The sequence below is a fragment of the Micromesistius poutassou genome (assembly GCF_964030765.1).
Source record: "Micromesistius poutassou genome assembly, chromosome: 1".
Classification (NCBI taxonomy): Eukaryota; Metazoa; Chordata; class Actinopteri; order Gadiformes; family Gadidae; genus Micromesistius; species Micromesistius poutassou.
The window spans coordinates 1,798,888-1,813,279 of NC_140271.1; the positions used below are offsets into that span (position 1 = coordinate 1,798,888).

Sequence of the window (14,392 nt, forward strand, 5' to 3'; positions counted from 1 at the left end):
TAGGCACTATCTCATTAAATATGCGTGTTATAAACTCTTGAAGCTACAGATTTTCTGAGGTGATCACAATGTTTACAATGACCATGTAGTGTAAGCATTCAGATTTGATGTTTTTAATTGTGTTTCTGTAGATGTGTGTGGATGTCATGTGTGTGGGGGGGTGTCCTGTTTTGTGCTGTATTGAATGGAAAATTATAAATACAATTGTATACAAACACAGGACTTTTTTAAAAGAAAGAAAACAAGCATTTAATTAATATACAGACATTTTGTCAAATGTCTCCATGTCCGTTGATGGTTTGAGACATTTGACCAAGAATGTTTCTGCTATTTGTATTGCACTCTTGTGCAATTATTGTTGAAATTGAGAAGAGAAGAGTTGTCTGGTTTGCGGACAGTGTTCAGAGCTGCAAGTTTGTTTGATATTTTGCTTGTTGTATTGCACCCAGTCAGTGCATATAGTGCTGGGAGACACTGTGTGAGCTCGTCTCCCAGCGCTTTGCAGATATCAAGTGGTAATGTTGATCTTTTCACTCCTGAGTTGCGGATCAGCCAGAGTTCTTGGAGGCCAATACTTCTCCAATTGACTGTTATGTGGTATAGCAGGCACACAAAGACATCTGTGTTACCTGATGACAGTGTCAGTGATGTAGATCCTGTACGGTGACTCAAAATGTCCTGCACATGGAACATCATCCTGTCATCAGCGTCCTCGTGTGTGCAGTTGAGCCGAGGGAATGGAGTAGCACTCACAGCTGACACAATCCATGCCTGTGGTGATATACCAATGTATAGTGGTTTGGTGCCTTTGTAATTGGTGGTCAGCCACTCAACATAGAATGCCTGAAAAGCAGTTTTGCTAATGGAAGATGACCAAAAGTTCTCTAATACCACTGGAACATTAGAACATTCTAATACCACTTCACAACCATGTTTTTTGATTTTCCTCTTCTCTCCTTCTCTCTATATTTGATGCTTTTTGTATCTATTTGTGAACAGAACTTCAACAGCTCAGTCCCAAGTTGTGATTTGGCACTCTTCCTCAAGTAACCGTCTTTGTCAACCAATAAGAATGCAGAGTTGGTGATCTCATGCTGGAGTAGCTCCTCAGCTGTGAACCCCCGGTGAGACCCATACTCAATGAACATGAGAGCTTTGATTTTATGCCATGGCATCTTTATGTCACGACTCAAAACAGGAATCAATTGCAGAATTTTTTTGTTATTCACAAACAGTCCAGCAGGCAAGTCAGATCCCAGGTACAGGCAGAGTTCATAAACGGGCAGGCAGGCAGACGGTAGCAGACGGACAGGTACAGGCGAGAGATCCAAAAACCGATGGGCAGAAGACTTAGTCCAAAAACAATATATAATAGTAAACGATAGATTCTCTTTAAAGAGTTCACGTGGCAGTCAGGTAACACACAGGACATAACGTGACGATCTGACAAAGTGAACAGAAAGGGCAGTGTTTAAATACTCTCCCAATCAAAACAAAATGAGAAACAGGTGAACAGAGAAAATGGAGGGAAACCAACAAAGGCAGGAAGTTGCCCAAATAACAGTCCACAGTCCAGCAGGTAGGGGGAGACAAAAACAAGAGTCCATACGAGAATCCTGACACTTTAAGTCAGAACCGTCATCGACTAATTGTCCAAACGTATATTACATATGTTTTAGTATAGGGCTCCATGATGCCTAATCTTTTGTGAGACTTAAACTTTTAAATAATAAACACAGCAAATTGCACACAGAAACATTGTATAAGTGTTAGGTGTCTCCTTCTAGAAGCCAAGCAATGCTATTGTATCCCATTTAGCATCCCCATCCTATCAATGGAATGTCCTCACAATTATCCTGATAGATGATTTGACTATTAAGTCGATGTCGACTAAATGTCTTTCTATCGAAGATTCGTATTGTTCAAGATTCAAGGTCCCCCCTACCACACTGAATACACTGACATGATGGAATTAAAGAAGCCCTTGCTTCTAGAGATTAAGCAAATACGTTTTGACAACTTTTTCCTGAGATGTTGAAAAGCTCCATTAGTTTTATTTACAGTAGGGCTGTTAAAATTAGCGCGCTATTAACGCGTTAACACAATCTTATTTAAATTAGATTAATACAAATTAAAGCATTAACACACATTCTCTTATTATTTTTATTATTTTTTTTTTCTCTGAAATTTTGAATTGGTGAGTTAACTCACCAATACTATGTGATTAATTGCGATTCTCTGCAATTCTCTGCTATTGGCTGCGGAAAACCTTTTCAACCTCTTGTTCATAGAACTCTTTCAGTTTGACTCCCATGTCCCGGAACTCTGGGTTATTCTGAAAAAAAATAAAAATAAAAAATGATATGTATGCAAATAGAAAAACAAAAAAGTCAATAATAATAAACTTTATTAGTAAAAATTAATTAATGTAAAACAAAAAATCGATTCAACATTACCAAAGACCTTTAACATGCATGGCAAAAATAACTACTGAAAATGGCCGGTATTACTGCCGCCTTCGAGAGAGAAATTTTTTTTTTCTTTGTATTTGTACCACGTTGGTCGTTTTAATGTCGATTTTAAATGCTTTTACACTTGATTACATTGCTGCTTTCATCCAATCACCAATGTATGCATTGCATGGTCTTGCTGTGCGTGCAATACAATGTAAAGTTTTGTTGTTTGTTTTCGAGCTGGTTTGCTAAAGAGGCTAATGTAGCTAACAATAACAATGACTAGCCAATGACTGTTCTTCCCCGCTTTAAGTGCTACAAGCCAGGAAATTACGTCACAAGAGCAACTTGGCGGGGAGTGTACGATGCATCTCGTATGCGGCATTATTTGTGAGGCGGGAGGGCGGAGTCCTACTCACTAACCTGGTAAAATTTATCACAGTTGGAGAAAATGAGTTGGATATCGGTTAAAAACTCTCCGATGGTGTACTGCTGGTCTAGGAGCTGCTCTGTGATCTTGTTCAGCCACATAGGAGTCTCGATTTGAGAGCGGTATCCCCTCACCTGCAGTGAGGGAGGGAGGGAGATAAAGAGCGCAAGAGAGAAACAGAAAATCATTCTGATTTGGTTCAGTCAATCAATTGCCAGTATGTTTGTTTATATCTGTCTGCTAGAGAGTTGAAGAGGGAGAGAGGGAGGGATGAAAGCAGGGAGGGAGTTAGGGAGCGAGGGACAGAGAGACAGAGCGATATCATATACATACACAATAGAGAATATAATAATAATATAATGTGGAAAACAGTGATAGAGACTTACATGGACGCATGGATCTTGTACAAAAATGTGATCCTTGTCTGCATTGTACAGAGTCAGGAGCAGGTAGTGGCACTGCTGTTAGGGCACAAAGACAGCTTTGATATTACAAATTCCGATATGAATAGTGTAATATTGGTGGTTTGAAAGGTTCTAGGTTTGTTATAGGTTCATAACATGTTATGTTGCTATTTTGGACATGCACTAAACACAGCTAAAATAGCCAACTTTATTTTAAACTTTGGGATGCAGCAAATTGTTTTATTTTCCTTATTGCCAAATAGGCTACATTTATTGAATATGCTGTTGCTTTACTGTTTGATGGAAATCTATATGATCATAACAGGTTTTGTTTGTAAATTGATGTTCAAGCAATGTTTTGATATGGATTTGAGACAGAGTTGTTGACCCTGTGTGCGAATCGGTTTTATTTTCCATATTGCCAGGGACAAAAAAAAGGCTGCTGCCAAACCTTGATCCTAGGTGGCCACATGTCTTTAGCACCAACAAATAGGCTACACTAGCAGGGAGCGCTTAGGGATATTCAAGGACTTAGTGTGAAGAGTTAGCATGGGAGCTAGAAGAGAGTAAGCATGGAAGCTAGTTTGCGAGCTAGGATGATAGCTGGCAAGAGGTAAAAAGGACCAGGGTGGTTACCAGCATGTGGTGGGAGACAGGACGCATGCGCGTCTCTTCTTGCGTCATTTGAGAGCGATACTCAGTCATCTTCCAGATGCAGAACGTACACATCCAAGGACTGTTGTCCCTTTTCTCACACAAAAACACACGTACACACACACACACACACACAAGGTTAGAATGTTTCATTTTTTGGGGGAGGCAGTGTGTTTGTGTGCCTGTGTATGTGTGTCAGTACGTGTGTGATTACGTGTGTTGGTGTGCTTTTGTGTGTTTGTGTACATGCGCATGTGTGTACGTAGGTGTCCCTGCGTGTGTGTGTGTGTGTGGCTGTGGGTTTGTGTGCACATGCAAATGTTGTGTGTGCGCTTGCACCCCATCCTATGAACAGTGATATCTTAGCTTGTCGTCCCTGAGTGTGTGTGTGTGTGTGTGTGTGTGTGTGTGTGTGTGTGTGTGTGTGTGTGTGTGTGTGTGTGTGTGTGTGTGTGTGTGTGCTCACTGCAGTGTAGAGGGGTCCACCCGGGGCAAGTGACACTCTGGGTGGAAGGAGCGTGGACAGTGGTCACACATCACCAGGTCACCCTCACTCCGACACACAAAGCACTCATCATCGTTCTTCTGTCCCTCCTGCACACACACACACACACACATGTATTTACACACACACACACACACACACACACACACACACACACACACACACACACACACACACACACACACACACACACACACACACACACACACACACACACACACACACACACACACACACACACACACACACACACAGGAGGAGGAGGAGAAGTGTCGTTTTAGGTGACACTTCTGATCACAAATGATCTGATGTGTTTAATAAAGTTTCATGGTTTAATATACATAAATGTTGAACAGCTAAACCAAAGTGAAAAGATTTAAAAGACGTTGGTACATTAATGTCAGACTGGAGTAAAAGTAACAGTATAAACATACCAACCATTTGAATAAAATAAAACTATTGGAAAATGTAAAGCTAGTGGAAAATGTGAAAGTAAACAGATGGATAAACTAAAGTGATATAGTACGACTATGTCTAGTCGTACTAGTATAAGTAGTATAAGCATGATAAGTAAGCCTAACAGAAGTAGTACAGGTATAATGCATAGTATTATCAGAATGATACCTTATAAGTAGTAGTATAAGTATGATTAGTAGTAGAAGTAGTACTAGTGTGATACATAGTAGTATTGGTATAACTTATAAGTAGTAGTATTAGTATGATAAGTAGCATTTGTTATCTGTTATCTAGCATATCGTATCGTATTTAAATGACCAGAAGTAGAATAATATTGGTATTGGTATGATAAGTAGTTTAGAGTATTAGTACTATTACGTTTTAGTACATTTATCTTCTACCGAAGCAGACAACCAGCATTGTATGAAGAACCTAGCCTGAAACTATAGACTTGTTCTACAACTCAGACTTCTATAAGTTGGCTATGGGCATCCTCAAAAGAAGGAGACAAACACGTGGATGTCCAGTTTAGTATGTGAGGTTATTCTTGATTTAAAAAATGGTATAAAAGACGATTAATCATTTTTGTAGCAGTAGAATTGGAGAAGTCTCAGAGAATTGGCTGACGGCTTTGTCCTCCCATTGACTTCCATTATATTTTAAAAATTGTGCGCTGCCTGCAGCATCCACCTTACTAAATAAATAAATTAACCTGGCCACCTTTCCATCTGTTTCGGATTCCTCATAAAAAATAAAAAATAAAGTGAATAAATAAACATTGCTATTGCCAATTGATTCAGTGTACTAGTATTTGGGGGTCTTTTCTTTCACCATCAAACATGTTGCGACTATCTCCAACAGACAGAGGGACTCACCAGGGCTTGAGGGTCTGGTTGGCACAGCTGACAGAAACACTGCTCAGAGTGTAAGATCAACATCTCCTGGAAGGATCAAGAACACACTCTCAGATATATGAAAAGGGTATGAATGGTACTAATATGAACTCACACCTAAACGCACAACTATGCCATATTTTATATATTTTGCTGCGTGCACACACACACACACACACACACACACACACACACACACACACACACACACACACACACACACACACACACACACACACACACACACACACACACACACGGAAAAATCTGGTATGTAGGTATTTTATGTAGCACCTACATAAAAAGTTCTTTGTGGGCTGTATTCTACATTAAGGAACAACAACTGGACAGAGTTCAGAGGGGTATTCCATCAAAGTCGCTAACGAAAGCGGCGCTTAGTTGATTAAGCCTGGTTAGAACTAGAGCCAACTTCCACTTGAGGCTTAAGCCGTTCCATCAATGCAGTTCAGCCGCGCCTTGCTCAGGTTAGTTCAAGCCAGGCTAACGTTATCCTAGATTACGCACGTTCACGAGATATGTAACCAGCCCAGAACCGTGAATGTCGAATCATGGATCAAATGTCCGAAAAGGACAGAGGGGATCTTTTCCAGCAGCGAACAGAACCTGCTTGTGGAGGTCTATGAGGAGTACAAGCATATAATAACTCAAAATGGGAACACCATAACCATTAATAGAAACAGGGAGGCTGCCTGGTACAAAAATCAGCGATCTGTTGAATGCATAAGTAGTATTAAGCATAACATATTTTAATTTAATATTGACCATGGATTTGAAAGCAGTCGTCTGGGGTTCAATCCCCATGCAATGACCTAATATAGGAAGGATTACTAGAGAAATCAAATAACTTTTCATGCCATTTATTTTCCATTTCTTTGAATATTCTTAATTAGGGAATTAATAAAATTAATAAAGGGCGTTACAAAATGAAGCCAATGCCAAGAATACTATGAAATACGCTGGACACAAACTCGGGTCTCGCGTATCACAGGGCAAGTGCTAGACCATTCACCCAACCACTGATTCCTGATCACGCTATAATACATAGATTTGTATTAAAAAAAATAGCCACAGTAACAATAGATAGCAATTCATTTTATTATTTCATTTGCATCATTTAATCCCCTTAGTGAAAATATACACTGTTTGTACTTCATATATGTACATTTATGACAAAATCGTGAGGACTAGGCTTGGCGGAACCTTCTGATGGTACAATTGTTGCTGACAGATGGATTTCTCTGAAACACCGCTCAAGTTAGCCTGACAGTTAACCTGCTACCGACCAGGTTAGTTTGGTCGGATAAGTTGCCATGGTTACTTAGCATAGATTCCCATAAGTCACGTTCATGCACACACACACACACACTCACGCAGGCACATATGTTCATACATATGTTGTATCCTTATGGCACATAAGGACTTAATGTTATATTGTAGAAGATTGAAATGAAAAAATGTCAGTTCATTCTCTCAATTCATCTATCACCAAATGAGGTAACACAATGGTTATTAAGTCCGTGGTCCTTCTAATGCAATATTGTGAAAGTTACGAACTAGGTGACAACATGTCAATGTTTTTACTTTTATATGACCTCACAAAACATACAGAGGTCCTGACCTCGGTGACCTCAATGGAAGATACGGGCCTGTGTGTGCGCACACACAAAAAAAGTGAAGAGAAAGTGTGTTACCTCAATGAGACTGCTGAGCGGCTGTCCTTCCCATTGGATGTCCCTCCTCCAGAGGGCGTTAGGCGCTGCTGAACCCTGCTCCACGAACTCCACTGGACTCAACCAGCGGTCCTCAGTCCGAATACTTTTCCCACACCTCCCTGGAGAAGGAGGACCTTCAGCCATCTGACTATGTCCAACCAGACCAAAACTCACCTCACTTTCCTACAGCGTTCATAATGCCACATGACATTTAACAAATGCCAGGAAATGCATGATCATAATCAATATGTATGCAGTTGCCAAGACTTTTTAAAATAAGCCAAATTGCATATATTTTGGTCCAGGAAGACAACTGAATTACAATATTTCAAAACTGTTCTGTTCAAAATATGTTCTCAATGCCAACAGACAGGCAAACAGGCACACAGATTGGCAAACAGGAAAAGGTAGATCGACCCACAGATAGAAAGAAAAACAGATAGACCCTGATACCTGAGGCGAAGCGGCGCTCGTGCAGCATCCCAGTCAGAGCTCCACATGTCACTCTGAACACCTTGTGGCCGACCCTGGGCCCCTCGTCTGTCACTTCCTCCAGATTATCTCCTTGGTCTGCACAAGTCAATTCCATGGGGTTCAATGGGATTGAACATGAGGTGAACATGAGCTTCAATGGGCCTTAACACCATGACCAACATTCTGAAACATTCATTAACATCCACATTTGCCTCAAACAATGTTAGGCTTACAGCCCATGTAAATAGTTGTGAAATAATGTTCTTGTTGTTCTTTTAATTGTTTGTTACTCTGACCGTTCTGTTTGATATTGTGGAAAGGATGTTAGTGAATGATTCAGAGCATGATGCATTTTAAATGGCATCCCTTTTGGTCTTGTGTCTTCATTTTTCTTAAACAATTTAAAAAATAAAAATAAACGGGAAAATTACAACCAATAGCTTCAGTCATTGAGGGCAAAAATAGGCCCAATGATAGGCCCAGATTTTTTAGTTTTACAAATCAAGAGTAGGCCTGATTTGACTAATTGGCCTTACATCCTTTCCTTCTGCCCTTGTAGTCCAATAGAAGCTGCCCACCAGCTTTAAAGTACAATGCTGCCACTGGTGGATTTGTATCAATTTTATAATTATCCCTCCCTGCTATTTCATATTGATAACATGCTTTGACTGTTCTCAGCCTCACCTGCATTTATCTTAATAGATAAATGCAGTAAAAATACCTGTACAAGTAAAATGTAAAACAAATGTAGCAGAATAACTGCAACAAACCGGTGTTTGAGCTGCAGGGGAGCGTCAATCTCTTGGCCTAGACATGAGAACAAACGAGCAGAAAGAGGACAAACAGCCAAGCATGAATCCTGAGAAAACACAAAGCAGCAATCCAAATAATTTAACGGTAACACCCCAGGATAGATTTATTGAAAGTTACCTTGCTCTTATTATATCCCGGGCATTTCAGGTGTCCTTGCTGCAATGGGGTTGTACAATACACACACACACACACACACACACACACACACACACACACACACACACACACACACACACACACACACACACACACACACACACACACACACACACATTAAGCTAATGGAAAGAGGTGCCTCATATAGGAGATAAACTCCCCTATGTCTAAACAGGCTGGGCTGATTGTGTTAGGTAGCCATTTGTATATACAGATAAGTTGTTGAATCTAGATTCAAACACAGTTGTAGAATCTAGATATTATAAACAGAACCAAAGTAATTGATCAGTAGTAGTTTGCTCGTGCATGTGTGAACTACTTTAAACCTTACACCCAACTCTCTTGCCCCCAACACCCTGTTTGACCTCATCCCTGCCCACAACCAAAAATGTAAAATATTCCGTCTCACAGACACTTTTTTTTTCATTAAGTGGTGGCTTTATTGCTATTCAGGCATAGGTGTCGTCACTTTCTACTCACTCGAGTCGCGAGTCCATATCTAAATGAGTATTTGAATATTATATTATATTATTACTATTATATTAATTATCCTATGTTTTTAAAACTGCATTTAAGTCGAGATTTCGAGATCCATACTCCTAACATCACTAAATCACTTCTGTCAAAAATTCCTCATGTGATAGATTTAACCATTTTTTGCATGAAATGGTAATAAACTTTAGTTTGGGGGTATGGTTCCACTCCTTTATGGTGTTCCCTGCTGTAAGATTTAAAGCCGGACATAAAGATGTCAGATACAGCATACCAACATTTGACAACAGGGAGCACTAGACAAATCCTCCATGTGGTACATCAGATATCTCAACCCATTATGTAGATGACATATAATACAGAGCAGAACCAAAGCAGGTGGAGGCTGGGGTGGTGGTGAGCCAAAGCCATCACAGCCCACTTTACTTTGAAGCGAGTGTGTGGGAGGTGAAAGGTCTTAAATTGAGAACCTATCTGTGTATGTGTGCTTGGTTGGACAACATCTGCCGTCAATTGATAACGTGGCGCGTGACTAGAGGGTCCTTCGTCACCTATAATCATTTGTTTTAGGGTTTGGTTTTCCTTTTAAATACCTTCAATAGCTTTTCTAACGTGGTGTCCTTGCAATGGATACTCTTCTTCCAGTTCTTGTATCTGAGCTTGCCGCTCAGCTTCTCAAACTCGCAGGGCGTGTACCACTCTTTGCCCCTCAGGATGCACGGCTCTCCTGAAACCACAGAGACGGTGATGAGGTAAGAACTGCTTGAAGATGGGAAATAGGTTTAAAAAAGAAAACAGAACTTAACTTTGCATTTCTTTGTTTGTGAAACTCCTCTAAACTGCTTTTAAATCTCTGGTCAAGCCCACTCTGTTTCCCTTGAAGAGACAAATGAAAACCCCATCTTGTTTGGTTTTTCCCTTTCATCCTGTTAGTTACTGTTTCCAGTGTAACCAATGTCTTGTCATTTTTTTTGTTTATTTATTTTCAAATGCAAGCCCTGGTTTGATATTCAACATTTCTAATTAAACCATAATAATTCATCTTTAAGGTTAACAATAATACAGAAATAAGTTTAACCATGAATCCCCTAGACCAAAGAGGAAATAAGGCTTTTGCTCCTTTATGGCTCATTGTGTAGTTTATTAGTTCATTACCTCAAACGCCACACTGAAAACTTCAATACCAATTCCTTCACATAAATAACAAAACATAAATCCCATCGCTGTGTTTCTGTACACAACTTTGTATAAACTCAACACTTGGAACAGGAATAAAATGATCACAAATTCCAGCCTCCAATCAGGCTATTACCGGCTCACCTTTTGCCAGTTTGGTGCGGGACAGCGTCACCACAGGTGACGCACCACAGGTAACAGGCAGGTGGTGCCTGTAGAAATCCCACTTCCAGATCTCCGCATTTTCCCCCTTTGGCAGAGAGCCTAGGCTCAGGAATATAACACAAAATATATTAATATATTCAGGGTGAAAAAATATGCTTAATGCAATGATGCAACCACTGTCTCTCTCTTAGAAGTTGTACTTTATCTCAAAGAGACAAACCTGGCAGAATGAATGTTAAATACATAATTTCAGTCAATCACTCAAGAGAGGCGAGTGGCTTGCACTGTACATTAGACCGGATCCAAGGTATTTCAACCAATCAGGACACAGTATTAAGCAATGCATCACAATGCCTGCCTCGGTTATGTTTCAGAGGGGATTTATTTTCTTTAACAACGTGTTGTGAATGGTCAAAATACCTTGGTTCTGGTTATGGATTTCTGGACTGGTTACTCAAAATGTGTACCCAAAGTACACCTAAAGTACAGATGTGTAGGCTTGAGCTTTTAAAACAAATGTGCAAGTCACTAATGTGCAAGCTAAAATCTGAATGAACAGGGTTTCGCTTTTTTTTCTTGTGTTGGTTTCAACCAATCATGTGGCTGGAGACAGGGATCTGTAAGCGCATAATTGGCAAACACAAACTCGGCTAGCAGTAGTAAACGGTATAGTGTCTATAAATATTTCAAATCAAAACCATTTAGACTGCCACTTTAGAAATCCCCTTCTGAAAACTTAATCTCCTCACAAAATGAGTTTCTGTAGTAAATCCCTTACGAGGCATAACATGCAGTTTTTGAATTCCAGCACATGCTCAATGCTGTCTCCCCCCTAGAAGTTCTGTGATATCACAGAAGGACTGCAGAGTCCAACATTAGTCCTGAGACATCGCCTCACTCTCACCTATTCACACACAGGGAGAGTGGGGGACAATGTTTACTCTAAATTAATGACAACACGATCAGTGAATCAGGGTACATATTCCCCACAATGAACACTAATCAGCAGGTGATCTCTTTAGTACTTAATCCCTCCCTCAACCCAAACACCGTGCACAATTGTGTGAACATAAAACAAATACCAATCAGCACCATAATTGTACTGTAAAGTACAGTTAGAAATTTATGCCAGTGATGATTACTGATATTTTGTGTTCCTAATACACTATTCCATAATAACCTATTGTTACTTAACCTTCATTGGTGCTTTGTTTATGCCACTATCCCATTAAGCAACATTTGCATTCTTAATTCCCACTGCAAGTTGTTCCTCGCCCCTTTACTATTGGGGTTAAGATAGATTTACAGTACAGCATAGTTCAACATTTTCATATCTGTCGGTTTTCCCAAGGCTGTGTATTAAGGGCTATACAAACAAAGGGGACTTGACTTAATAAATTCCTTGGAGTTGCCTGAGAAGAACATGTCCCTGCTGGTCGTCCAGGTCACAGAAACTCCTACGTTTACCTCTCTCCCCTCTCTCTTTCCCCATGAATTTGTCTTCCGAGAGTCCTTCCCTTGTAAGTTTGCCACTAGTGAGCCAATTATGAGATTCTAACAGTAAGGAAAGCAAAGCCAATTAGTTATACATTTTCTTGGAAATACTCAACGTGCTTATGTTTCATTAAATGTTCTACTTCAAAAAGAGAACAGTCCTTAAACATATTTAGGGATCCACCAATTCCACTTTTTCTCAGACCAAGTACAAGTACAAGAACAATTCAACACACCGTACCGGTATACAATAGGTTTCCGAAAAGCTAAACTTTCTCTTGAACGCCGCAGATAACCGCTACCCAGGCAGAGCTCCAGAAGTCCACACAAACAATGCCGCCGGTGCAGCTTGGTTGTGACGCCATTTGGGTCTTTTTGGGAGAATGGCAAAAACATCCAATTTCTCCCCCTTTCGCTCTAAATTGGGGACTTAGTTCAGTAACAGTTATAAAATGGCATCGGTTAATGTGTTTACCATCATAAAGGACAAATGTTAGTGGAATCGGGAGGTTGTATCTAAGATTTTTTATGAGTACATTAGCACTGTATCGGGCTATGGTATAGGTATCTGTGCATCCCTAAGCCTATTAGAACAACCCCCCCACTCCACACACACACACAGACGTTATATGAATAGTAATAATGTAAGAATATCGCTTTCACCTACAAATCCACATCCGTTGTTTTTTTTTATATCGGTTCTCTTGAGGCTGTGTATTAAGGGCTTTACAAATAAAATGGACTTGACCTTATAAGGGATTTCACATGAGCCAGGTGGTGAGGGACAGCCTACCAAAGGTTGGCGTCATGAGTTTCTTCTTCCTTGGAGTTGCCTGAGAAGAAGAGTGTCCCCGCTGGTCGTCCCGGTCGGAGAAACTCCCACGTTTACCTCTCCCCCCTCTCTCTTTCTCCAGGGACTCACCTTCCGAGAGTCCTTCCCTTGCGTGTTCGCCGCTGTCCTCATCTTCTGAAAACATGAAGGAGCCTGGGGTTCCGGGTCCCGTCTGCAGTTACAAATATGATAACCATTAGACACGTATAGACGTAAACGTCTACGTGTACAACGTGTACTTACAAACGCATAACAACAGGCAACCCGTGAAAATATGAAATATCAGGAATATTAGGAAAATCAACTAATTGTTTTCGGACTGAAATCACAACTGGCACGAGGCTGTAACGTTTCAGTTCCTGTTACGTGGTGATGTTTCGAAAGTGAAACTTGGAGGCGTGATTTATTCAGAAGCAGCCAGGGTACCTACGCAGACTTCCGTAAAGATGGAAAGAAATTGGCAGATTCGGAGTTTGCGGTTCAATAGATCATCAGTGGAACATCGTTGCAACACAAATGACACCTCTAGCTAAATATAGTAACCTAGAGAACCAGCTACAACCTTGTTTTCATCCAAACGAGCCGTCTTTAGCGAACGGTGAATTGCATTGGCTTCTATGAGCTGTCGGCTTTCAGCCGCGAGCTTAGGGACCGTCTGCAAAGTGCAAAACAGAAAACGACCACAATGGTCAAATTTCAATAGCGTCGCCATTGTTGACTCTAGAGCTCCAAAACTTGTTCCATATAGGCAAGGCCTCTATATGGTCTTACTACAACCTTTAGTTTTGAAAAATATATCTCTTCTTATTTTTAAGGATTTTTTATTTGGCAACAATTTCAATAGCGTCGCCATTATTAAATCTAGAGCCCCAGAACTTGTTCCATATAGGAATGGCCTCTATATGGTCTTACTACAACCTTTATTTTTGAAAAATATATCTCTACCTATTTTTAAGGATTTTTTATTCAGCAACAATTTCAATAGCGTCGCCATTGTTGACTCTAGAGCTCCAAAACTTGTTCCATATAGGCATGGCCTCTATATGGTCTTACTACAACCTTTAGTTTTGAAAAATATAACTACCTATTTTTAAGGAATTTTTATTTGGCTAAATTTCAATAGCGTCGCCATTGTTGACTCTAGAGCTCCAAAACTTGCTTGATGTAGGCAAGGCCCCTATATGGTCTTACTACAACCTTTAGTTTTGAAAAAATGTAACTCTACCTATTTTTAAGGAATTTTTATTTGGCAACAATTTCAA

General features: G+C 40.2%; 1 protein-coding gene across 1 annotated transcript; it reads right to left on the minus strand.

Moving 5' to 3' along the window:
• Nucleotides 1-308: 308 nt before the first annotated feature.
• On the minus strand, nt 309-13,473 carry LOC311376697 (nuclear body protein SP140-like protein). The gene is made up of 13 exons (XM_084488163.1): nt 13,092-13,473; nt 10,784-10,903; nt 10,057-10,190; nt 8,933-8,971; nt 8,773-8,809; nt 7,982-8,098; nt 7,508-7,647; nt 5,778-5,843; nt 4,408-4,535; nt 3,924-4,032; nt 3,270-3,344; nt 2,877-3,017; nt 309-2,335 (listed from the first exon to the last, which is right to left on the minus strand). Exons 1-13 carry the CDS (start codon nt 13,273-13,275, stop codon nt 2,252-2,254), a joined length of 1,374 nt encoding a protein of 457 aa, XP_084344289.1. The 5' UTR covers nt 13,276-13,473; the 3' UTR covers nt 309-2,251.
• Nucleotides 13,474-14,392: the final 919 nt, after the last annotated feature.

Coding starts and splice junctions, on each gene's coding strand:
- LOC311376697 (XM_084488163.1), bottom strand. CDS start 13,275: ATGTTTTCAGAAGATGAGGACAGCGGCGAACACGCAAGGGAAGGACTC. Junction 8,810..8,932: donor CGGGATATAATAAGAGCAAG/GTAACTTTCAAT, acceptor TCTCATGTCTAG/GCCAAGAGATTGACGCTCCC. Junction 5,844..7,507: donor CGCTCAGCAGTCTCATTGAG/GTAACACACTTT, acceptor TGATCCTTCCAG/GAGATGTTGATCTTACACTC.